The sequence below is a fragment of the Gopherus flavomarginatus genome, chromosome 4, assembly GCF_025201925.1.
Source record: "Gopherus flavomarginatus isolate rGopFla2 chromosome 4, rGopFla2.mat.asm, whole genome shotgun sequence".
NCBI lineage: Eukaryota > Metazoa > Chordata > Testudines > Testudinidae > Gopherus > Gopherus flavomarginatus.
This window is the reverse complement of record NC_066620.1, coordinates 206,833,236-206,858,603: the sequence shown is the minus strand read 5'-3', so window position 1 is coordinate 206,858,603 and position 25,368 is coordinate 206,833,236. Positions and strand designations below refer to the sequence as shown.

At 48.7% G+C, this 25,368-nt stretch overlaps 1 protein-coding gene across 1 annotated transcript; it reads left to right on the top strand.

The window, feature by feature from the left end:
* The first annotated feature begins 1,443 nt into the window (after positions 1-1,443).
* On the top strand, positions 1,444-25,011 carry XKR5 (XK related 5). The gene is made up of 7 exons (XM_050948777.1): positions 1,444-1,770; positions 4,606-4,789; positions 9,379-9,560; positions 12,022-12,231; positions 13,037-13,206; positions 14,083-14,194; positions 17,610-25,011. The coding sequence occupies exons 1-7, from the start codon at positions 1,713-1,715 to the stop codon at positions 18,899-18,901; spliced, it is 2,208 nt and encodes a 735-aa protein (XP_050804734.1). The 5' UTR covers positions 1,444-1,712; the 3' UTR covers positions 18,902-25,011.
* The last annotated feature ends 357 nt before the right edge of the window (positions 25,012-25,368 follow it).

Genomic DNA, 25,368 nt, shown 5'->3' with positions numbered 1-25,368 from the left:
AGGGCTGTTGTCTGCATCTTCAGCTGTTGGTGTTTGAACTTTATTTCATCAGGACAGGTTGGCGCACACATTTAAACTAAACTAAGGTTTTGCAAAATGAAGGTTGCAGCAGGCTTTTACAAAATGGAGTGACCATTTTAAAATGGTTACAATATGGACAAGTGTAAGGAATGGCAAAAAGTGAGCAGAAGCTACAATGTTGAAACAGTGCAAATTTCACTGATTTAAGCAGCAATTGGATTTAAAGTGAAATTTACAAGGGCAGCTGGCTGAACAACTATGGCTCTTAACAAGCGGCTTAATTGAACTGAGCAGCATCAGACTGTTCTAATGAGCGCAAACCACAGGAGCTCAACAAGTGGCTTAATTATCAACTAGCCTCTTATTGGGGTAATTGTTTTTATGAATGAATGTTATTTCATTCATAAAAAACTTTACTTATGAAGTTACATTAATACAGTGAACAATTAAAAACAATTTCATTCACCAGTTCTACAATATCCACTGGATCACCTTTGTCCACGTCTGCTGACCTCTCCAAGAATTCTAATAGATTGGTGAGGCATGATTTCCCTTTACAAAAGTTGTGTCGACTCTTCCCCAACAAATTATGGTCATCAGTGTGTCTGATAATTCTGTTCTTTATTATAGTTTCAACCAATTTGTCTGGTACTGAAGTTAGGCTTATCGGCCTATGTGACAGTCTGTAACCCTCACAGTCATCCTTTTTACAAAACTATAATAAATCTTGTACAAAGTATGCCTTGTGAGGTATCATTTGAAAACTCATAATTTGCTGATCATTATTGTTGTGGCAAAATGTGTGTAACAACATTGTATGTAAAAGTTATAATATTCTACTGTATGACATTACTGAGACATGCTCCAAGTTTAGAAAAGCAGGCACAAACCAGTTCCTCAGATACAAAGGCAAACTGACACCTCAGGCAAGTGTTAACAAAATCAAACAGACTATCACCTGGCTAAGCAGCCAGTCTTTGGCAAGCAGAGAGGTGTTAAGGAAAAAAATTACTTCTCATGTAAAGAGATTGGCTGTCACTAGAACTCCAGCGGGAGATGATTCTCAAAAAGAGGATGAAAAGATATAAAAATGAGGAACAGAGACACCAAATCACCTCTTTCCCTCATCTCTGCATATTATGGCCTCAACAATGTTTTAAAGACAAGGGAAGCATCATTGACCTGGCGGAGTGGTGGTGGCTGAAGGAATCCAACCAGACTGCAGTTAGCATATGGTGAGAGAAACATTTTTGCTTTGAATGCATCCCCATCCTGCAGCCCATATCCCAGCCCCCTGCCCCAGCTCACTGGAAGTGAGAGAGGGTGGGGGAGAGCCCTCCACTGGGGTGGTGGGATAGAGTGAACAGGGGCGGGGCCTTGGAGAAGGGGCGGAGCCTCAGGGAGGAGCGGGGCAAGGGCAAAGCTGTTGGGGTTTGTCCCTTTAGAAAGTTGGCAGAGAGCCAGCGCCTGTCCCTGCAAATGCAGTTGCTGCTGCACCCCCTCCAGCCCCCGCATCGCTCGCCTAACCGACCCCAAGAACTCCCCGGCCGCTAACGAGGAGGGAGCATTGCAAAGGCGGGAGGCAAAGCCTTGAGCGGGCCCTTGAAGGGGAGCCGGCGAGGAGCCCTGGAGCTGGGCTGCTACGGAGTCCTTGCACCGGAGCTGAGCGCCGCCCCGGGAGAAGGAGGAGGATGCGCGCAGTCTTCGCGGGACTCTCGCTCGTGCTGCTGGCGGCGGAACAGGGCGCGCGTGAGTCTCGGGGCCCGGCGGGACCTGCAGCAGCTAACTAGCGGGGCGCCCCCTCTCCCCCCGGCCGCCAGTGCAATGCCCCCGTGTAACCGCGCTGCCTGCACCCCTGTCCTTGCAACTAACCAGGGGGGCTGCGCACGGTGCCCCCAACATAATTGCGTGTCCCTCGTGCGCTGCACCCGTCTGCGTGCAACTAATCAATGGAGCTACACACTACAGTGCACCCACCCGAGCTGCTAACGCCGCCCCGCAGTGAGCACCCCTGTAACCGCGCTGCTGCCCCCCTTCTGCATACAAGTCGCCAGCGGAACTACACGCACTCACCGTGCACCCAGCAAAGCTGCACCGCGCTTTGTGCTGCGGGGTGAACTCCCTCTCCACTGCACCCGGTAGGTGCAGCTCGCTGAGCGGCGCCCATTCCTGCGAGCAGCCGCTGTGACCTGCGGAGCAGCTGTTGTCCCTCCTCCCCGCCCTACGAGTGAACGAGGAGCATGCACATGGCCGGCTGGTTTGCACGGAGGGGCCGGGGAAGAGCGTGCGGGGCTGAGCCCCTGGCACCGGTGCAGCATCGGGCCCGGCTGCGGCCGTTTCCTTGCAGCGCAGCAAGGAGGAGAGCGCGCGCGTCGTTTTTAAAATCTTTAACCCTTTGCGTGCCGGGCTTATCCGCGAATTCTGCTGCCTCCCCCTTTCCTCTGCAGGCTGCCCCAGTGTGGGGGCTGCTGCTGCTTAGGGTTGCCAACCCTCCAGGATGGTCCTTGCATTTCCAGGAATTAAAGATGAATCTTTAATTAAAGGTTGTGGCATGGAATGAAATCAATAAACCTCTGGGAATGCATCCCGCCTGAATCTGCAACCCTAGCTGCTGCCTTTCGGGCCCCTACCAGAGCAGGCAGGTGCATCGGAGAAGCGTTACCCTGTGCTGGGCAGGCTGATGCCCCTGGCTCAGGGCTGCTGGGTAGGGAAGGTCCCAGGCCCTGCCCTCCCTTATTTTCAGTGTCTGGCCTGCGCCAGAATCCTGGACCTGAGCAAGCCCAGAGTTTGGGAAGTTAGGATCTGGATTGGCCTGAGCTGTTCCTGGGAGTCCCACAGAGCTATTCTAGATCCAACAATGAAAGGCCAGACAGAAAGGATTGCTACTTCAAAGGGACAGTGTGGCCTATGTGAATAAAGCGCTAGACTGGGACTCAGGAGACCTGGATTCGGTTCCTGCGTCTACCACCGGTCTGCTAAACCTTAAGCAAGTCACTCCCCTGTCCTGCTCCCTTAATTCGGGGATAATGAGGCTGACCCCCTGGGTGAAGCACTGTGCAGTCTACTATGAGAGCTCTGGGTTATTTATCATTTGACTCATTGCTTTACACACCCTCCAGAAAACAAGCCCCTGTGTGTTGAAAAGGCTTTGGTTAAATTGAGGAGAGAGTATCTATTTGTGATTTGTAGTGCCATAGTCCCTAGGAGGCCCAGCCATGGAGCAGGACCCCATTGTGCCAGGTACTGGATCAGTTATTCTCAACCTGTGGCCCATAGGCCACTTGCCAATCAGTACACAGCTGCAGCCTATGTGACATCCTCAGGGCCATAGAGGTAGTATTGGATGCATCCCACAATGTTGAATAGGTTGAGAACCGCTGTGCTAGATGCACCCATAGCAAAGGATAGTTTATAACAGGGATCGGCAACCTTTGGCATGCGGCCTCCCAGGGTAAGCACCCTGGCAGGCCAGGCCAGTTCATTTACCTGCCGCGTCCGCAGGTTCCGCTGATCGTAGCTCCCACTGTCTGCAGTTTGCCACTCCAGGCCAATGGGGGTGGCGGGAAGTGGCGGCCAGCACGTCCCTCAGCCCACACCACGGCCGCATGCCAAAGGTTGCCGATCCCTGGTTTATAACAAAGATGAAGTTAACATGTCTAGTTATGTTACGCATTAACCAGCACTTTGAAATAAAATTTCAAAAGTGTTAAGGAAAGAAAAAAACTCTCTCTGTATAGAGCTGAGCCCAAACTGAAAACCTAATCTGAACTTTCTCTTGCTTTAAGAGCAGAGAACTTATTTTTATTATTAATTTGTATGAAGGCCCCATTTATGGATCAGGGCCCCTACACTATGCAAGCAGATAATGAAAAAGACGGTAACCCAGAGAACTTGCAATCTAAATGTAAGACCATAGACACTAGAGCTGGAATCGGCAACCTTTGGCACGTGGCCTATCAGGGAAATCCGCTGGCGGGCCGGGACAGTTTGTTTACCTGCAGCATCCGCAGGTTCATCTGTTCACAGCTCCCACTGGCCGCGGTTAGCCATTCCAGGCTAATGGAGGCTGTGGGCCGAGGGATGTACTGGCCGCTGCTTCCCGCAGCCCCCATTGGCCTGGAATGGCAAACCGCTGCTAGTAGGAGCTGCGATCAGCCGAATCTGTGGACGCTGCAGGTAAACAAACTGTCCCGGCCTGCCAGTGGATTTCCCTGACGGGTCACATGCCAAAGGTTGCCAATCCCTCACTATATGGATGCAAAAGATACAGACTGAGGGAGCACAAGGTAACAGTGAGATCTTATGCTCAATGTAACAGGTCGCAGCACAGGAGATGAATAGCCGTTGCTGAGCATTGTGTCGCTATTATAGGAGAGGTGAGTTTGAAGGAGTTGAATGTAGTGCCTCTGTGAATCTTTATAGGGAGCTTTGCCCCAGGCATAAGAAGTGACATGGGAGAAAGAGTAACGATGCTTGTGGGCAGATGTGATTTGAGCCACAAAGGCTGGTGCACTGTTAGAGCCAAGGTGGGAGCGGTACCACGTGGGTCACCATTTATCATATTGTTTCTTTTCCCTTTTTCAGGGGTCTGCACCATCGTCCATTATCTTCTCTCTGGCCGGTATCTCTGGTGCTGGTTGACCATTGCTTTGCTTCTACCTGACTATATAGTTCAGCTCCTCAGCTTCTCTTGGTTCCGGGCAGATGGGCACAGAGGCTGCTGCTGTCTGGTGATAGTGCACATGCTGCAGCTGGGGATTTGGAAGCGGTGAGAAAACAACTCATAATCTTTGAAGAATTAGGAGGCTTGAGATCTAATCTTCTGAGGACAAATATATGTACTTTGCATGGAAAGTGTGTGCATGCCTGTGTGTGTTATGTGGCAAGGAGAACCACTGGGGTTTTGTTAGGTGTCTCTTTCTGCAGTGTCGGATCAGGATTTTCCTGTGGTACACTGAGACTTCAAACCACAGAACTGTGTATAAACACTGTCTTCTAGAAAGTTGCTAGCCTGGTTTCTAATTACAGTAGAACCCTGATTTTATGGGCATTGGTCTCACAAGTGACTGGTCTGAACCATCTTTCTGCCACTGTGTGTGACTCTGATCCTTCAACCAACATAGAATTATAGAAATGTCAAGCTGAAAGAGACCTCAGGAAGTTATCAAGTCCAGACCCCTGCACTGAGGCAGGACCAAGTAGACCTAGACTGTCTCTGACAGGTGTTTGTCCAACCTTCTTCTTAAAAAAACTCCCAGGGCAGGGATTCCACAACCTCCCTGGAAGTCTATTCCAGATCTTATCTATTAACTAACTAATAGTTAGAAAGTTTTCCTAATATCTAACTTAAATCTCCCTTACTGAAAATAAAGCCCAATACTTTTTGTCCTACCTTAAGTGGACCTGGAAAACAATTGATCATCATCCTCTATAACAGCCCTTTACATAGTTGAAGATTATCAGTTTCCCTTCTCAGTCTTCTTTCCAAAAGACTAATAGTGCCCAGTTATCTTAACTTTTCCTCATAGGTCAGGTTTTCTAATCCTTGGAGCTTTTTGTTGCTCTCCCGTGGACTCTCTCCAATTTGTCGACATCTTTCCTTAAGTGTGATTCCCAGAAGTGGACACAGTATTCCAGCTGTCTTACAAGTGCTGAGTAGAGAGGAACAGTTACCTCATCATGTTGACTCTCACTCAATTTGTGATCCACTGAAGTATTCCTCCTGTGTCTTGCATACAACGCTTCCGTTGATGCACTCCTTTTTTGCCACATTATATCAGTGGATATTTGCATCTACAGATATAAATTTTGTATCCCTACAGGGCTCTACCCATTTTGTAGTTGTGCTTTTGATTTTTTCCTTCCTCACTGAAGTACTTTGCACTTGTCTTTGTTGAATTTCATGTGGTTGACTTCAGACCAAGGTCTTTTTTAATTTGAATCCTGTCCTTCACAGTATTTGCAGCCCCTCCCAGTTTGGTGTCATCTGCATATTTTATAAGCGCATTCTCCACTCCATTATCCAAGTCATTTATGAAAATATTTAATAGTACTGGACCCAGGACTGACACCTGCAGAACCTTACTAGATATGCCGTCCTAGTTTTACAGCAAACCATTAATAACTGCTCTTTGAGTACAATCTTTCAACCAGTTGTGTAGCCATCGTATAATAATTTCATCTAGACCACATTTTCCAAGTTTGAAAAGACTAAGATATTTGGTGGCGAAGATGAGATGCATTTCTCTCCCTCAAAGAAAAATCAAGCACACTGTATCCAGTTGTTACCATTTGTTATATACACTATCACTGAGCAATTAATTAATTAACCTATGCATCGCACCTCCTGGAATCTTGAGATGTTCAATTTTATGAAGTCAATCCCCCATAAAATAGGAGATAATCAAATAGAGGTTCTACTGTATGGAGGAAGATGGGACCTGAGAATAAGATGATGGGAAAGCTGACATGTTCTGGCAGGTTGTTGACATGTAAAGACCTCCCACCCTTAATGCTATTATTCGTCTTGAGTGGTCCAATATGATGATACTAGTTGAGATGCTTCTGTTTTCCCAAGCAGTGGAAAAAAGTCCTAGGGACTGTCCATTAGTTCTGTTGTTGAAAGGAAGGCTTATTTGTCTAGTGTTTTTTGCTTTGTTTTTGTTCTTATTTTAATTGAAGATCCTAAAAATCCTTCAAATCTTGTTCAGATTAAAGTGGGAGGCGGGGAAGGGGAGTGGAAAATGCTCGATAAATGCTCACAAAATTTGTTTGCACTTTATGTGTAACTTGTGATTAATGCCAATAATGTGTGTGGTTTATGTTTTTTTAAATTCAATAATGTTTCCTTTGTCTGTTTGTGACGCTCCTGTAAAGTGTATAATAGTGCTATTGTAAATGGATATCTCAAAGGACACATTACTCTTTTCTTAAAGCAGTTAGTCACTCTCAGAAGTTGAAACTGGAAGCTGTCTCCGTAACTGAACTTTTTATCACTGCCCTTGAGCATGTGCAGTTACATTTAATAATGTTGGCAGATGATTGGAGAGAAACTGTCCCAGATTTCTTTTCAGGCCAGGATGGACTGTTATCATCTAGTCTGGCCTCCTGCATAACGCAGGCCATGGAATCTCACCCAGCGATTCCAGCATCTAGCCCAATAACTTGTGGTTGAATTAAAGCACTATCTGAAAAATGAAGTCTAGGAGGGTGTGAAATAAAGTGGTGAAAGCACCACCTGTTGGAGCTGTTTTACAGCTAGATTGGACAAAGTATTGGAGAATAAATTGCAGGGGATGGTGCGCCACACTGCGAGAAGAATGGACTAAGTGACCAAACCACATCTGTATTACAACTACTTAGTCTAGGGAACTGGTTACAAAACTATTCCATTTTGTAATGTAGGTGAGACCTAACCATGGTCACAAACCATGCAAAAGCCTTTGAGATGCCATAATTTTGGGACACTGTTAACCGTTAAAATAGAACCACATGAAAACAACTTGGCGCACACACAGTGTTGCACCATTGTAATTGCATTGATTTAACAGCTGACCTTTAGTTGAACTAGTAAAATTTCGGTACATAGACAAGGCCTTGGTGCAACACAGTTGTAGAGCTGACTGATCCTCATGCTGAGGGATTAGGACTCTAGTTGCAGGCGGAGAGACACCCATTGTATAAACCTTTGCAAACAGATGGCTATTGGAGGAAGAAGGCCTAACGTTGGACTTGTCAATTTTTGCACTGTCCTTTCACGATGGCGCTGAAGGGGTTATTGGTTTCTTGACACTCATGTTCATTCTAGGGATGTAAATACCGTTTAAAAAATTGAACCGTTTAAACGACTACAAATATTTCATTTAAATGGTTAACTGATTAAGCGGTGAGGCCGATCCAGCAGGCATGGCTGGTGCTGTTCTGGCCAGACAGGCCATATGGGGTCACTGCAGCCGCCGGCCCGGGGTTAACAGTTAACACCAGTTACCCAGTAAGACTATTGCTTACTAGTTCAATAAATACAGTGTCTCTGTTAGGAATGTCTATGCAGGCCTGAAGTATAAAACTAAACAGTTTCTGGCTAAGGGACGGTCTTCCAGATGGCTGTATTTACCGTGTGCGTAGGGTTTACTGCAAAGCCCCAATATTTACCTTAAGTAAACACCTCTAAAAGATTACAAGCTGTGAAATAAATTACATCGGTGGATATCAGTAACACGTCATTGGTTAAAATTGTGTCAATGTTAACAGTTTAGCTAAAGTTCATGTATTTGAACCGGATCAAATTTTGTGTGTGTGTGTGTGTGTGTGTGTGTGTGTGTGTGTGTGTGTGTGTGTGTGTGTGTGTGTGTGTGTGTGTGTGTGTGTGTGTGTGTGTGTGTGTGTGTGTGTGTGTGTGTGTGTGTGTGTGTGTGTGTGTGTGTGTGTGTGTGTGAGAGAGAGAGACGGCTGGGACGGTTTGTTTACCTGCAGCATCTGCAGGTTTGGCTGATTGCTGTTCCCAGTGGCTGTGGTTCACCGATCCTGGCCAATGGGGGCTGTGGGAAGCGGCGCGGGCTGAGGGATGTGCTGGCCGCCCTTCCCACAGTCTCCCTTGGCCTGGAACGGTGAATCGCGGCCAGTGGGAGCTGCGATTGGCCGAACCTGCGGACGCTGCAGGTAAACAGTCCCAGCCTGCCAGCGGATTTCCCTGACGGGCTGCATGCCAAAGGTTGCTGATCCCTGGTCTAGCACTGGCAATGTGCTAAGTGCTTTACAGGGAAGCATAAAGCCAAGAGTCCTGATTTTCCACTGCTTCAAGCCATTGGTAGTCATTTACGCAGGGTGTGAAATACCCCTGGATCAGGATGTTATCACTTTACACAAGGGGAAATTACTGCACAGGAGCCAAAGGGCCTGATTCTCCTCTAGATCAGGGGCTCTCAACCTTTTTCTTTCTGATGCCCTCCCAACATGCTATAAAAACTCCACAGCCCTCCTGTGCCACAACAGCTGTTTTTCTGCATGCAGAAGCCAGGGCCAATGTCAGGAGATAACAAGCAGGGCAATTGCCTGGGTGCCCCATGCCACAGGGGATCCTGCGAAGCTAAGTTGCTCAGGCTTCGATTTCAGCCCCAGGTGGCGGGACTTGGAGCCCTGGGCTTCAGCCCCAGGTGATGGAGCTTTGGCTTTCTGCCTGGGCCCCAGCAGGTCTAATGCCAGCCCTGCTTGGCAGACCCCCCCTGAAACCTGCTGGCAGCCCTCCAGTGGGCCCTGGACCCCTGGTTGAGAACCACTGCGCTAGATCACACTTATGTACATCAAAAGTAACTGGTCCTTTGCCCCAAAGAGCCCTGATTATGGTTTGTACTCGTTCAGGCATTGGGACGCTCTGTGGACAGCTGCCGAGGCTGGAGGAAGCTCCGTTGCTGGAGATCTCCTTGTGCAGCTGGGGGACCTGTCAGTTCTGCGCCTCTTGGAAGCCCTGCTGCAGACCTTGCCCCACCTGTTGCTACAGAGCTACGTTTTTGTAGCGGTGGAACCGACTGGCCTTGTCCCAGGTAAGTGGGGAGTCTTTAAATGTAGAAGGAAGGTGATGTATGTGTGAGATGTGTCCTCTAATGTCCCCAGGGTAGGTGGGCACAGGTAGCAGGAGTGGACTTTCAGGATGAAGGACCATATTGCAGACTAACTGTAGAAAAACATTTTCAGAACAGTGCTTTAAAAAAATTAGCCTCTTGAGCTACCTAGCAGCAAAGGCTGGTGTCTCTCCCCCTCTCTCAAGGGTTCCCCATCTTTTCCCAACTGTTTTCTTGTGACTCCCCACACAGTGGATGTGTTCCTTCCGACAGAGAACACCCAGAGCATGCCTGCTTCGCTCCTTAATCTGCCTGCAGCATGACTGCTCTTCCATATCTTAGCAGCCAGTTCATGCTACAGCAGAGAAACTGGGAATCTAACTTGGGCTCCATGTGTGGCCAGGACAGAGGACCGTCGGTCTCATCTCTGGAGGAGTTAATTACTAGGCTTACTGGCGGGTGTGATGGCTTGAGGACTGATCTTGGAGTGGGCACTGAATCCTTGCCATTTGAGATGGACTATCCAGTTCATCTCCCCACAAAATTCAGAATTATCCTGCAATGGCATGTAGAGCCTCTGTCCATGTATAGAAGGAGCATTCCACTTCCCCGGCAGGTTTGAATCCAGATCAGGTGCATGATGATCGTCCACTGAAAAGATAAAATTAGTGTTCTCAGCCCATTGGAGAGAAGTCACTGAGGCTGACGCTTAGGGGCAGTCTTATAAGAGAAGCCACGGACGGAATGAGCATGAAGAATTAATAACCATGGTGCTTAGTACTCTCCATCTGTAGCTCTCCAAGCACTTTATAAAGGTCAAATGTCAGCTCTGATTTGCAAATATGGAAACTGAAGCACAGTAAGGTTGTGAGTTGCCCATGGTCACACTACAATTCAGTACTAGAAACACCCTACTAGAGGAACTGCTGGTTCCTCCAGACTAGGGGTATGGGAGATAGGATAAACTTGCCCTGCCACTGCCTGTAGTATTCCTACTGTGTGCACGCCTGCAGGAATAGAAGACTCAACTGTCCAGGGCTATCAGTCCCACAAGTGCTAGGAGTCCCTCTCTCACACACAAAGGTTCCCCTATAGGTGTGCAATGGAACATACTTGTGAGAGCGATTGCAATCGCAGGCAGTATCTTTGGGGACCATTGTATTACATTTATGAATGGTTAGTGTGTGAGTGTATTCTAGTCCATGGAGGAAGGGTACCCATAGCGCCTCCAGGAACTAAAAATAGGGTTGGGTGCAGGGAGGGGTTAAGATGAGTCACTGAGACTAAACAGTTCCAAGGGGAGAGTTGCCTAGACTGGCTCAGACTGGGTTTTCCAGAGACTAGAGAGCAAAGAAAGTGTTTTTGGTATAAAAAAATGAGCCTAAGTTGACTCAAGGGCTTCTTTCTGATCAGCAAAGGACAGGATCTTCTGTCCAAGGCGGGGCCCAGCCCCTGCAGAAGGGTTGGAAGGACTTTGGCCTATGAGTGCCCCATAGGATGGATGGGTGACTCCTGGTATGTTTTGTATGGCTTTAAATCTGTATTATTTTTATTATATTTTCTCTGTAATGCTTTTATCTTAAGAATAAACGTGCTTGTGTAACCCACACACCTCCAGGGTGTGGTGTTATGTGCCATCTAGTGGTGCTGAGACCACTTAGAGAGAATGATTCATGAGTCTGCTCTACAGCGTTAGTTAAAAGGGAGTTGGTGTTTAGCTCATGCGGTAGTGGCTCACACATTAAGCTCCAGAGGTCCCAGGTTCAATTTCACCCGCCAACAACCCGGGTCTGTTGGCGTTACACTTGCTCAGAAGAAGCTGAGGGCAATACACTGTTCATCACCCTCAGAGAGAAAGCAACATCCAGGGCCTGGCTGTTGGGCAGACTGGCTTGCTAGGGCTATCACAGTGTGAGGCAGGGAGCTGTGCAGCTTTAAAAGCCCCAACTTGGAAAGGAGTGGGCAGGGTCCCTGCTCAGAGACAAGTGATGGCTGGAGACCTGACTGGGCATCCCTGGAGTGGACCACAGGTGGGGAGATAGAGGTGCAGTTACATGAAACTGTGACAGTACTGATGAAGTAGAGTATACATAAGAACGGCCGTACTGGGTGGGACCAAAGGTCCATCTAGCCCAGTATCCTGCAAATAAGAAGGTGTGCTTGGTGCACTAGTGTGTATTAGCATGAGAACACTTGTCAGTGGATTGATGGTCTTTTAATGGCTGTCGCAAAAGATACTTTTAATCCTGATAAAACTGATAACTGGGGAAGGAAAGAAATCGAGGTGAGGGTTTAGTGGAGAACAAACACGGGTCAGCAGAGGAACATTTGGTCAAGTGCTCTAGCTGGAGTGAAAATCATCTGTCCTGTGGAATGTAGGTGCCATGGATTTCTGACCCCTCACGGTGCCTTTTGAATAATATCCCTCCTCCTTCATTTGTAGGTGTGAGTGCCGGACTGTCCCTGCTCTCCCTTTCCTGGTCTTTAGTCTCTTATAGCCGCTTTACATGCCTAATGAAACCAGGTCATCTCTACATGCCAGCGGCAGCCCTCCTGTGCCAGTTGTTGTGGAGGACAGGAATGCTAGGAACGAGGGTCGTGGCCCTGGTGCTCTTTGCCAGAGTCTATCCTGTCTGGGTTTTTGTCGCAGCCGGTAAGACGAGATTTCCTGTGCATGCTTGTGCAGTTAATAGTCGCCTGTGTCCCCTTTTGTGAACAGCCACTAGGTGTCGTAATTCTCCTGTTTCTCTCACAGAGGAGGGTTCATAGAATCATAGAATATCAGGGTTGGAAGGGACCTCAGGAGGTATCTAGTCCAACCCCCTGCGCAAAGCAGGACCAGCACCAACTAAATCATGTCTCCACTTCAAAGAAAGACCCACAGCGCTGAGTCTCAGAACCAGGGTCAGTAAACTTGGGGGCTGGGGCTAAAAATAGTAGGGTAGTCCCACTTGGGCTGGAGCCCAGACTCTGAGACCTTCCCTCCTCGCTGGGTTTCAGAGCCCGGGGTCCAGTCCAAGCCCTAATGTCTGCACTGCTCTTTTTAGCCCAGCAAGCCCAAGCGCATTGACCCAAGCTCTGAGACTCAGCACCGCAGGTTTTTTCCTGCGATGTAGACGTACCCTAGGTGTCAGTGAATCCAGGGTTCACCTGTTCTTTTCAGTAAATACACAGCTCATGAACAGTTTAGCTCTGGGGCCTGCAATCCCTCTCCCATCCAGGATTGGTACAACACAAGCAAAGCTTTCCCTGTGCTGCCCCGCAGGACATGGTGCAAGGAAGAGAATCTGTTCCTTTGCACATTGATCCTGGCAGTGATCTGATTTCTCTGTCCACCTTCAGAGTTTCTTGTCAGTGGTCTCTCACTGCTGATGCTTGTAGGATTTGCTAGCTTCCCCCCCGCCCCCAGCTCACCACAGCAGCTAACTTGCTTTTTACTCTCTGCCTTCCCTGCTGAGGTGTTCACTGGCTAGTGATGTCTTTCTGGCTAGTGTCTCAGCAAACTGACATCATAGCGAGTTCCTGTCACTGGAGACTGTTCAACTTCCTGGTGGGGGCCGTGTACATCTTCTGCTACATCAACTTCCAGGCTAGCCCCTCCAGGTACAGAGTGGCTGTGTTTTATGTGGTAAGTGCTTGGTCTCCTCTTGGCTCTTAAAAATCACAGTCGCTAACAACGAAAACAATTAGGAGCTAATCTAACCGTAAGACCTGTGCAGTAAGGGCTGTGGCTGCTTCTTTGTGTCCTACAGTGGAGCCCATAGAGTCTGGCCATAATAACAGTAACAGGGGTTTCCAGCAGTGACCTTCACCTAATGCTTCCGATGAGCCATTTCCCCATTTCCTACTTCTAACAGCAGTGCTCCCTGGGGTGGCACTTACTTTCTGACCCTTATAATGATCGGTCTCTGCCCTGAGGCATGAGATTTGACTACCCTTAGTTTAGCATGCATAGCTACATTTTTATGTTGGCAACATCAGTTCCACTTGAAAAATCCTGCTACGCTAATTGGAGTGGATATACTTTTCTAGAACCGAAGAAGTTATAAAGATTAAGTGAATTTAGTGCTCATGAAAGGTGCAGAGTGGCAGCCCTGGGAGGCTCCTTCTAAATACAATAAAGGCTGCTACTATTATTGTTCGTGGGAAACACGTGCACATTGCTGGTTCTGTGGTGTCTGGCATTGCTCCCAGATCTGTGCTGAACCTGTTCCATGTTGCTGGTGTGTGGAGATGCTTTGGCACAGAAAAGTTACTATAAAAACTTGCAATTTATTTTCACAAGAAAGAGCCATGCTTCATTTCTATTCAAAACCTACGTGGGGGAGAAGACCAGAATGATAGCGGGAGCTCAGGGTATGATAGCAAGTGAAAGCAAAATAAATAGGTAAAGCTTAGAACTTATTCATGTGTCATTTAACTCCCTGCACAGTGGAAGCCGTGTCTACAACCAGTTGGCGCACATGCAGCTCTGAGTGACAGCTATCTTTCCTTTGCCCTGCAGATAATGCTGATAGAGAACATCTTCCTTTTGATGTTGGCCACAGACCTCCTGCAGGGGGTGCGGCGGGAGAGCCTGTTTGTGACAGGGGCTGTGATGGCTGGATTCGTGATTGGTAAGATCTATTGCTTTCTCACGCTCTGAATCAGAAGGTGCTCAGATACTGTGCTGATGAAAGCACTGTTAAGAACCTGCCTAGAATGGTGTTGCCAGCTCTCGCAATTTTCTCATGAGGGTCAGTATCTTATCTAAAAGCTCTGGTTCCTGGAGTCATATTGAGAGGATCCGAGGGTGCAGGTCTAGAAACCAAGGGTCTCTGGATCACTGACGCTCCCTCGGGGCCAGCCAAGGGGGATAGGCAAAGCACCCTCTCGCTGAACTTGGAAAATCAGGCCCCACAGGAAGTTCTGTTGGAGCACTAAAGGCCTGCAAGCGTCTGACTGGCTCACATCTGCTACTTAAGCCAGGAAGTGACCTGAGTGGGCCATCCAGCCTGTTGTGAAGACTTTCTGCTGTGACCACATCGGATCCTGCTCTTGCCTGTCTCCTGTAAACCTGATCTAAGCCTGGTGCTGATTCCTGCTCCACTCCTGACCTGCTCCTCACTTCCAGCTCCTGCCTTGATCTTGTTTCGTTTCTGATTCTTGCCTCTCCTCGATTCCTGCCCTTTCATCTTGCTCCTGGCCATCAGCTACCAAACCTGGCTTTGACCCTGCCCCTGATTTTCAACTGGCTCAACCATTGGCTCTGGCATTTGATATCCAACCCTGACTCTGATCCTCGGCTTTGGTTCCTGGGCCCAACTTGGCTCAGCCTCCTGGCTCCGGTATGTAGGAGCAAGTGCCAGCTCCGACCCTTCGTGTCCGTTCCCTGCCTGGATGCCTGCCCACTAGATCTCACCCCCTTGCTCTGACAGTAGGCCAGACCACCTGCGTCCTGGTTTCTAACATGGAGACAATCTTGGCCTTCCCTTTTTAAAAGGGCAACTTCCTAGCTCTCACAGTAGCAGAGGGATGCTTGAAAAAGTGGCTTCAGTGCACCCTGAAGGCTCCGAAACCAGGAGGCAAATGCTATGGTTGGCTTAAAAAAGTCTCGTTATTTTGGGGGCCTGACTCGTGATTTTTGAGCGCTTGGGGTTGGTGGTGCTGAAGTATGGAGGATTGCTGTTCGGAAACTCTTGCCAGTAAAATGAGTAGGGATACAAGAGGGATTGGTCTTGTTAAGGTGTGTTCCCTTCTTCTGACTGAGAGTATGTTGATGAAGGACTATGCAGAAATGTGGGTGGAGGAGGATCCCTCTGTTTCAGGGACCAGATTTGGCCCTTGGCGTGTGATCGCGGCTCCCGTTCAGTCAGGTGCATGCGCTTGAGGACTGAATGCGGCCCTACATTGTGAAGGATGTTGGGCATGACTGTCCTTTGCAACAATGTAGTGACTTGCACGGGAAAACGTTAGCCTTGATTCTCTCGCATTGTGCCAGCTCTCCACAATATTCTCCCCTATTGTAACTTACTGCAGCTCAGCGAATGCCTGGTGTTCCTCTCCACCTGCATAGACAGGGTGAGGGAACTGGCTTCTCCACAACATGTTCTCCACCCCCAAGATACTGTCCCAAGCATGCAGTGACCTTGGGACTCGAGTCAGGGGTAGGAGGGGCACGGGACAGAGCTGGGAAGCAGCCACTGAAGTCATGAGTGGATTTCTCCGAGGCTGTGAGTCCCAAGTCCGTAGTGGTGAACGCTTAATGCACTTGCTCCACTGCCACCTACTTCAGGAGGGACCAGCCGCCATGGGCAGGGTGTGTGTGTAGGGAAGCCTGGTGGCTGTCCTATCTGCTGGGTTATGCTTGGCTCTCCTTGCTGACCCTTGGGGGTTTACCAGTTGCCTCCTCCCCTCCATCCCGCTCTCCAAGTTGGGCACCCTTCCACTATAGAAGGGGGCTCCAACCTTGTCAGGATCTCCTTGGGAACTCGTTTCCTTTACTATGAGAGGGAAGCATCAAGCACCTAACTCCTCACTAAACCACCATCGCTGTTTTTCTTCTCTGCCCCACATCATCACTCCAGGCACTGCAACTCATACCAGCGGCCGGGACTTGGGCAATATTCTGTCTGGCACTGAGCAGATCCTGCATTTGTTCAAGATGAGGCTCAGAAGGAATCGCTCCGTCTGACTGATTCCATTCACTTCTCTCCGGCCCTTGGCTTTATTTTTCAGAGTATCTGGGGGTAATGTTTTCAAAAGCACCTCAGTCACTTAGGAGCCTTTGAAAATGTTGCCCTAGACGTCTCCTTTGGGTCTCTCTATTCCTGGGCAGACAAGGAGCTGTTCTTCAGAAGCAGCTCCGTGTTGCTGTGTCACTGTGCGATGGCACTGCTAATCCACTGTCCCTTCCACCAGCTTGTTTTCTGAATGCCATTTCCAGAAATATAATCTCGGATCCCAGCAGCTCCTGTTCTTCACTATTGGCATCTGGCCTCCAACCCAGATGTTGATCTAACACCGTCTCTCTGCAGACTGAGCATTGCAGAGTTTGAGGCTGTTTTTCACACAACTCTCTTCCCAGCCTCCTAACTGCTGTGCACTGAACCTGATGCAGAAGTCTTTTCTGGACTGGCGTCAGGAGTGTGTATGTTCTTATTTTTGATCTGCTATTCGGCCACCCACGCCTTGTCCTCCTACATCCTCTGCTAACCACAAGTTCTTAACCTCAATCTGCCAGTGACAAAGGACGTTGTTGGCCGTAATAAAATGAGGAACAGCCCGCAGCACAACAGGAAGGCTGGAACGATAGGAGAGTTGTAGAAGCAGTTCAGTCTGATTTAAAGAAAATGTTGTGGTGGGGGAGGGAGAGCTCAGTGGTTTGAGCATTGGCCTGCTAAACCCAGGGTTGTGAGTTCAATCCTTGAGGGGGCCATTTAGAGATTGGTCTTGCTTTGAGCAGGGGGTTGGACTAGATGACCTCCTGAGGTCCCTTCCAACCCTGAGATTCTATGAGTCAGCACTCTGGAATAATTTCCACTGGCAAGCAGTAAGTCTGTGTTGAACGAGTGCTAAAACCAAGTGACGTCCCTTCTGACTAAGTTGCGATTGTACAGAGATGCTTAGCTCTGCTCAAGTCTCCTGTTGGATCCTTGTCTTAGGTGAATGGTTGTCCCCACATATCACCTCCCAGTACTTAGGGACTGCTTATCTCTGCACTCGAACTCATCGAGTGACGGTCCTAGCAAGTGGTATTGATGTTCCCAGAGGCATTTTTCATATAGATTCCGTGCAGCCAGATTGCATCTAGCTACTGGTGTGTTTTCCCTCCCCATGACACAGCTACAGTTGCGTCCTTTACATAAGGAATTGAAATTGCTTACATTGTAAAACAGACCTTACCTCGGAAACTTTGTGCACCACTGACTATCAGTAATGGTACCGCTGCTTAGATACCTAATCATATCAATATTTCTAACTGTTTCACACCATATGACACAGTGAGGTGTTGGCAAAAATGTCACCTTGTTCCTTTTTGCTTTCTTTCAGGCTCTGCAGCTCTGGTCACCTATTACAGTCTGCTGCACCCCAAATCCACAGAGATCTGGCAGAGTTTCCTGAACAAATCTTGCAACATCACAGCTGCAAAGTATCACGGGACAGAAGGATCCACTTCCCGGTCCGTAAACGAAGCTGGGGAGAGCTTTGGAATTTCAGGTCAGGGGGACATTGTCTCTTCAAATGCAGAAGTCTCGAAGGTGGTGCCTACCAGGCCTGCTTCTAGAGCACACGGTGAGACCTCACTTGGAGAACTTGAAGGTCATACTTCTGTGAAAGACACCTGGGTGAACCATCATCACTGGCTGTTGGTAAAGCTAGCCTTGAAAACTGGGGATATGTCCAGGATCAACGCAGCCTTTGGAGATGGTGGAATTGGGGAGCTTTACCCTTCAGGATGGGTGGCAAGCAAACACTGCAGTGCCATGCTTGGGCCAAAGACCAAACTTGGCTTTTCTTTGGTGGGAAAATGCCCTGGAACCCCTAAAGCCAGAGTGGTAGGACAGAGGCTTCAGGCAGAAGAGAACAGCGCTGGAGAAAGCCTGAGCAAGGAGACTACTTACGTCACTCTAGCAAGCAGTGAACACAACATGTGCTCTGTTAGAACGCCGCCAGTCCTGCAAGAGGAGCACAGGCCAACAGCAAAAGCCCCTGACTGCACAGACTCGACAAGCAGACCTGAAGCTCAGGCAGACAAAGCGGGAGGCTTGTCCGCTCTCGCTCCAAACAACAGTGCCAACGGCAACACTGACTTGGAAGCTGTTGTGGAGCACCCAGAAGGGACAGCTCCGATGCATGAGAGTCCTACTCTGTACTTCAGTGCTAATGCAGAGGCCACTGCATCTCTGAACAGAGGTGGGGGAGCAGCCAGCTGTGTGGCTGATGGCCTTGTGGAGCTGAGGGAGGACAGCAGGCTCAGGCCTGTACCAGATAACATCGTAGGTAAAGGAGAGGGCTTCCCCATTACCGTGGCTAATATCAGTCCAATCCTGGGTGTTGGCACTCCTGGCTTTCTGCAAAGCGGTCCGTCCCTCTGCTGCACCAGTAAGTGCAGTGCACTGAGTCCATCCGAGGAAACCTCGGAGGTCACGGAGCAGGCACAGTGCCACCACTGGGGCACCGCATCCCTTGGGACTTGGGTTGCTGCTGTGAAGAGGAGACTAAGGCCAGCTGAGGAACCGTGCTACACGTCCACCCCCAAGGCTGACCCCCCCAGCCAGGACTGCAGAGTGGGGGAGATAAAGGAGAGGACGAAACTAATGGGATTGATGGAGCAATTGTAATGGAGTGAGACTGTAAATTAACCAACTGGGGCTGTGTGTTTGGTGTCCAATCCAGTCCTCTGATATCTTGTTAATAATTCACTCTTAAGTCTCCATAGGAGCGTACAGCTCCAGTTCTTGTCTGTCTGGAGTTCTGACCTTTTCCTCCTGCTGGGGATACGTTGCTAGATTCCTCCTTCCTGAACCCACGTACTGTATCATGCAGAGTAGCTCCCCAGCTGTTTGCAGTCTTTTACTACTCCTAGAGTCCAGCTCTGGAGCTGTGTGCTTGCTCCCTCTAAAATGGCCATGCTCTTCTGTAATCTGGGGCCACGATGGCAGGAGTTGCATCGTAAATTGGCAGTAGCAGAACCTGCTGTAAGTAGTGGGGCAACGATTCTGCTTAACGGAGGTTGTGCCAATAGTACTTGGGTATGTTTGGGATTCTGTGGGTGGGCCAGGAGGGGTGTTCCATTAGATGTGAAATCCTGCGGTGGCAGACATTCACTGGAATGGGCAGGGGACTGTCTCAGGTAACTAACAATGGGCTACAGAATCTTCCGCTGCTCGGGCCCAAGAGCATATCCAGCACCCGACATGATTTTCAGTCACTTTTACAGCTTAAAAGTGCATCAAAGCAAAAGTGCAAAAGTTTTTCTAATGTCTTAACTACTTGGGAAAGGAGGGGGGTTTGATGGAAAACTGGCCAAGTGTCTTCCACGCAGCATGCTAGCAATGCCAGCGGATACGACGAATGCCAGAGACCCTCTCTGCCTGGCTCTGACTCTAGGACTGAGGCTGTGTGGCTGTAGCAGTAGGAACTGTAGTCTCCTCTACGATGGCCTAGCTCTGCTGCCTGCAACAAAGGGAAGGTACAAATGTTAAATTAGGCATTTAAAGATCTTACTAAGCAACCAAAGCATGGCGCCCCTTACGTATCTGTGACAACGTCTTGAAACTTGGCCCTTAACAGCCCTCCTTCCAAAGGGTTATTTCCCCAGCTGCTTGCTTCTCCCCAGCTTGGAGGAACAGCTGCTGGCTGGGTGATTTTTGTATCTTGACCTCTGCCTAAAGCAAGAGTCTTTCCCTTTCAGGGCAAACATGAGTTCACAACAAAACACTGTGATCTTCCTTCTAGAATGGGAGGGCCAATCAATCCCTGCTGCAGGGTTCAGGAGGCCTTTGCCCCCAGGGGACTTTTTCACCTCCACTTCCAGGTGGCATCATGAAGAGCCCCGCTCCTCTTTCTGTTCCAGGCTGAAGCCCCTCAGAGTATGTTTACACTGCAGCTGGGTGAGCTCCCAGCCCAGGTAGACAGACTTGCACTAGCTTGGCTTGAGTGAGGATGCTAGAAATAGCAGTGTGGACGTTGTGGTTCCAGTGGAGACTCAGGCTGGCCACCTGAGCTCAGATCCAATAGAGCCAGAGCTGCTGCCTAAGCCGCAGTGTCCACACTGCTATTTTTAGCGCACTAGCTGAAGCCCAGCTCGCGTGAGTCTGCCTACCCAAGCTGAGAGGCTCGCTCCCACCTGCAGTGTAGACATACTCTAAATCAGGAGCAGAATCCTGCCTGTCACAGAGCCGCTTCCTACGCTGTCCTCCTCTGCTCAGGCTTTCTCTCCAGCCTTCTTGCAGTCCTCCACCCAACTGCTCCAGCTCCAGGCCTCTTCCCCCGCTCCCTAGGGACGGCCTCACTCTAGATCTTAAGTATCAGAGGGGTAGCTGTGTTAGTCTGGATCTGGAAAAACAGCAAAGAGTCCTGTGGCACCTTATAGACTAACAGACGTTTTGAAACATGAGCTTCTGCATGCATCCGACGAAGTGGGTATTCACCCACGAAAAGCTCATGCTCCAATACATCTGTTAGTCTATAAGGTGCCACAGGACTCTTTGCTGCCACTCCAGATCTTGCTTCAATCCTGGTGTCTCCTAGACTGAGCACAGAGCTTGCCTGCCCCCAATTCCAACCAGGGCTGACTTCCCGCTTGGTCACGTGATCCGTCAGGGGAAACTGAGGGGCTGAGCCTTGGAGCAGGGGTAGCTGGACCTACGCGTGCCCTTACAGGGACACACTGCACTACAGCTGAGAGGGCTGATCACCGGGCGGCTGGCTTGGCTCACAGTCTGTGGTGTACCAGTACCCAGCACAGACACAGAGAACGGGGTGAATAAGTGGCCTCCCAATATGTCCTTGCTGTGTCTGAGCATTCAGTTAAAATGGATGGTTTGTCAGTTCCAGGCAGTGACTCCAGCCCAGCTGAAGCAGGAACAGAAAACATATGGGGATGGAATTGGGCGTTTCTTAGCTTAGCCGGAGCAATAATGTTCGGAGTCATTTATTTCAAGCCCAGGCAAATTCATTTCCCTCCTCGTTTAACAAAAGAAGTGAAGTCACATTGGTCTTTGAGCTCTAACCTACTTGTATTGACTACACCTGGCAGAATTGTCCTGGTGTGCCGCTAACATGTCCTGCTGCCAGGGGGGAGAGCCATGATTTACTGACCAGGCGAGCAATCAGTAAAAGCTCCCTTCCCTATTTTGATTGAGTTTTAACAGCTTGGACATGCCTAGTTGGACAGGTTTCACAAGATGGATTTTCATGTATTTAAGTAACGCTTGGGTGCTAATGTCACATTGAAGCTAGTTTCCAGTGTAACTAACTCGGGATTGTATATTTTTTATGGCTATAAAATAGCATGTTGGATGTGCTCGGTGTGGAAAGAGACAGTTGTAGTGAGTTCTAATTTCATGATGACATCAGCAGATATATTATGTAGGCACCGTAGTGGCTCCATTCTTCAGCTTTTATTATGCTTTTATGTTTGACAGTATCTCTGACTGATTGGTGTTGTTTTTAAAAACCACGGAAAGTAGCAAATCCTGTCTGAAGTTTTGGATGTGTTGAGCTAACCGATGGGTGCTCAAGAGACAAAATATCTACCCGGAAGTGTAATTTGGGCTTCTCTGTCTCACCTTTGGGAAACAAAGCCACTGCAGAGCTTTACACCAAACGACTAATGGCAGCTCTGATGCAAATACACTGTCATTCCATTTCCATTGTAGAAAAGGAGAAAAAGGTTCTTTGTCCCTAAACACAACAGAGTCACAGGGCTGGTCTATACTAGGGGGGGAAATCGATCTAAGATATGCAACTTCAGCTATGTGAATAGTGTAGCTGAAGTCGAAGTATCTTAGATCGAGTTACCTACCATCCTCACGATGCAGGATCAACATCCGTGGCTCCCCCTGTCGAGTCCGCTACGGCTGTTCGCGTTGGTGGAGTTCGGGAGTCGACAGGAGCTCGTTCGGGGATCGATTGCTACCCGCCGATACGGCCGGTAGTGAAGACGTACCCACACCTAGAGTAGCCTATGAAGGTCCCCACCTTGATTCAGTGTGTCTATTTTCAGGTTAGAGGAGGCTCAAAAACCAGAAAACAATATTGAGACAAGCTCAGGTTTTAGATTCCATTTTATTTTTGTCTATTTTTGATACGTGCTGATTGGTTTTGTTTTGTTTTGCAAAACAACCTTCTTTTGGTTGAGAAATTCAGCCGTTCTCAAGCTGACAGGTTGCCCCAGCAAAGGAAATGCGAGCGTGACCATGTTGAACAGTTCGGCCAGAGTCGCTCTCAATGAGGAGAAAGGAGGTTTTGCAGGGAGCTATCCTGTGTCACACAACTTCCCGCTGCCCAACAAGGCTAATGAAATGGAGGGGTGATGGAAATGGGTGTGGCTGCAGCCTAGAGAAGCATGGAGAATCAGCCCAATGGTTAGAGCACTTGCCTAGGGCTTGAGAGCTGGGTTCAATTCCCTTCTCTGCCACAGACTTTTTGTGTGGTCTTAGGGAACTCACTTAGTCTCTCAGTGCCTCAGTTCCCCATCTGTAAATGGAGATAACAGACAGCCCTACGTCACAGGGTTGTTGAAGATAAATACCTTAGAGTTTAAAGTGCTCAGATACTATTAGGGTGATGGGAGCCAGATGAGTATCTTAAGTATAGCCAGAGGCCGGTGCTTCTCCCTGGGGGTCGAGGGGGAGCATTTTGCTCTCATTGCAGGCAAAGCCAAAGTGGGTGCCTGCAGCCACTGTGAAGGGAGCTTGGAGGTCAGCAAGGGGTAGGAATGTGGGTGGGAACTCGGGAAAGTCACTTAGCTCTACTAGACTCCAGTTGATATTGCTATCGTATTTACTTCACAGTGAGGATCCATAATGTGCGTAAAATCCCCTCTGCTGAAATGTGTAATCTAGTGAAAGTGGGACAAGATGCATGTAAGAGGTCTGCTGTATTCCAGGCCCAGCTGGACCTTCAAACAAAAAGCCAACACGCATATTGTGTGGCAATGTTAACTGTCCTCATCTGGACAAAAGCAAGGCGAGCTGGAGGTAAGCTGGATTCTAGCTTAGCTCTGCTGTCTCTGAATAATGCAGCCACTGATTGATTTTCTGTGCAACGACTGCCAGACGCCCCAGAGGGAGTTAATGCATGTGAACCAATTTCATCCCAGCAGGAGTGACTGTGACCCAGTGTTTCTGCCTTAGCTCAGAATATCCTGGCTTTCCTAGATGAGTTAGTACACTCTATTTCAGCTACTTATATAGCGCCCTTTACCCTAATGTCTGCTTTACACTCTAAGTATTTTTCCACACGACGGCCTTGGGCGTTAGGAAAGCACTGTATCCCGTGTTACAGGTAGGGCACTGTGACACAGAGGCTAAGTGACTTGCCTAAGGTCTCACACAACGTCAGTGGCAGAGCAGGGACTTGAAAGCTTATGTCCCAAGTACTAGAATCCTGCCCTAACCACTGGACCATCCTTTCTTGTCAGAGAACTGCCTTTATAATTCCCCCTGGGATTCATAGGTTGGTGTCCACCTCCAGCTGGAGACCTGCCCCCCTTTACAGTATTGATATACTTTGTCCTTGTTGCTTGTACGCAGGGGATTCTGCTTTGTGTTAGGCTGGAGTTCACTTCACCAGCATCTTGGTACTGGGGAGACTTTCAGAGGAACAGGTGGGAACTAGGGACCCATCTCTTCCTGACTTGTAGTAGGAGTTGGGCTGCTTTGAAAATCCTCCCCTTTGTTTATTATTTATGTGTACAGTAACTCCTCACTTAAAGTCGTTCCTGTTAACATTGTTATGTTGCTGATCAATTAGGGAACTTGTTCGTTTAAAGTTGTGCAATGCTCCCTTCTAATGTCATTTGGCAGCCGCCTGCTTTGTCTTCTGCTTGCAGGAAGACCAGCCTGTTGCAGCTAGCTGGTGGGGGCTTGGAACCAGGGTGAACCGGCAGCCCCCCATTAGCTCCCCTCTCCCCTAAGTTCCCTGTGCAGCAGCTGCCTGCAGTTCAGCTGTGTCCCTCGCCCCACTGCCATGTGCTACTCCTGTCCTCTGGCTTGGAGCTGCTCCCCTCCCCCTGCTCCTGCACCCTACTTACCCCATCTTCTGTAGAGCAGGACTCTGGGGAGGGAGCTTGTAGCAGCTGAGGTCTCAGCAAGCTGAACTAATTAACAAGGCAGTGTGCTTAAAGGAAATGTGCATAACTCCCTCCATTCTTGGTGCCTTGCAAAGTGAGAAAGTTAACCCTTGAGGACTCAGCCAAGTGTTAGCTCATCGTTTAGCACTAAGGGAAGTATCCCACCCTCTGACTCCTCCACCTCAACCAAGCTTCACAATCATCATCACCGTGTACTAGTATTAAATTGTTTGTTTAAAATGTATATATGTATATGTAATATAGTCTTTTGTCTACATAGCCGCATGATAACTTCGGAAGAGTCACATGTGGCTCTGGAACCACAGGTTGGCCACTCCTGTACTCGGTGCTGTAGCGACACAAAGCAAAAAAGACAGGCCCTGTATCTTGACCTGATGTCTGTTTAGTCCATTCTAAATGCCTAGTTTTGACTGGAAGATTTCCCAGCTGCATATAACATACTTGGAGGAGAGAGGGCTTTGGAATTATCAGTTGGGCACAAAATATTTTGTCTGTTCCTGGCATTAATTGTTGTGTCACTTGAAACCTGTTAATCTGGAAGGGGTTATTTCTTTGGTACGTGCAGCTAGAGATTGCAATGGGCACATGTTATAAACTGGACAAATAAATAAGCTCCCTGCTGATCATCTTCCTATTTTGTCTCAACATTGATTTTCTCCCACTGGAAGTCTAAATGCAGCATGCTTTCCAGCCTAACAAAGGGTACATTGGATCCCCAAATCACCAGGCCAGACACTCTGACCCCTGTGTATTTAAAGGGGTGTTGTCACACTGCAAATCAGGGGTCTGATTTTCATAGGTGGCCCTACCAACTTCAGTGGGGGTTAGAGGTCCCCATCACTTCTGAAACGGAGTTCAATATTCTCCTAAATTCGTTTTTGCAACTGGCTTTTATTATTCATAATAATGGCACCTGCCACCTCCTCATTCCTTTGCATCCAGTTCTGTAAGGAAACGGCAGAGAGTTCATAGCCTAGGCCGTAGCTC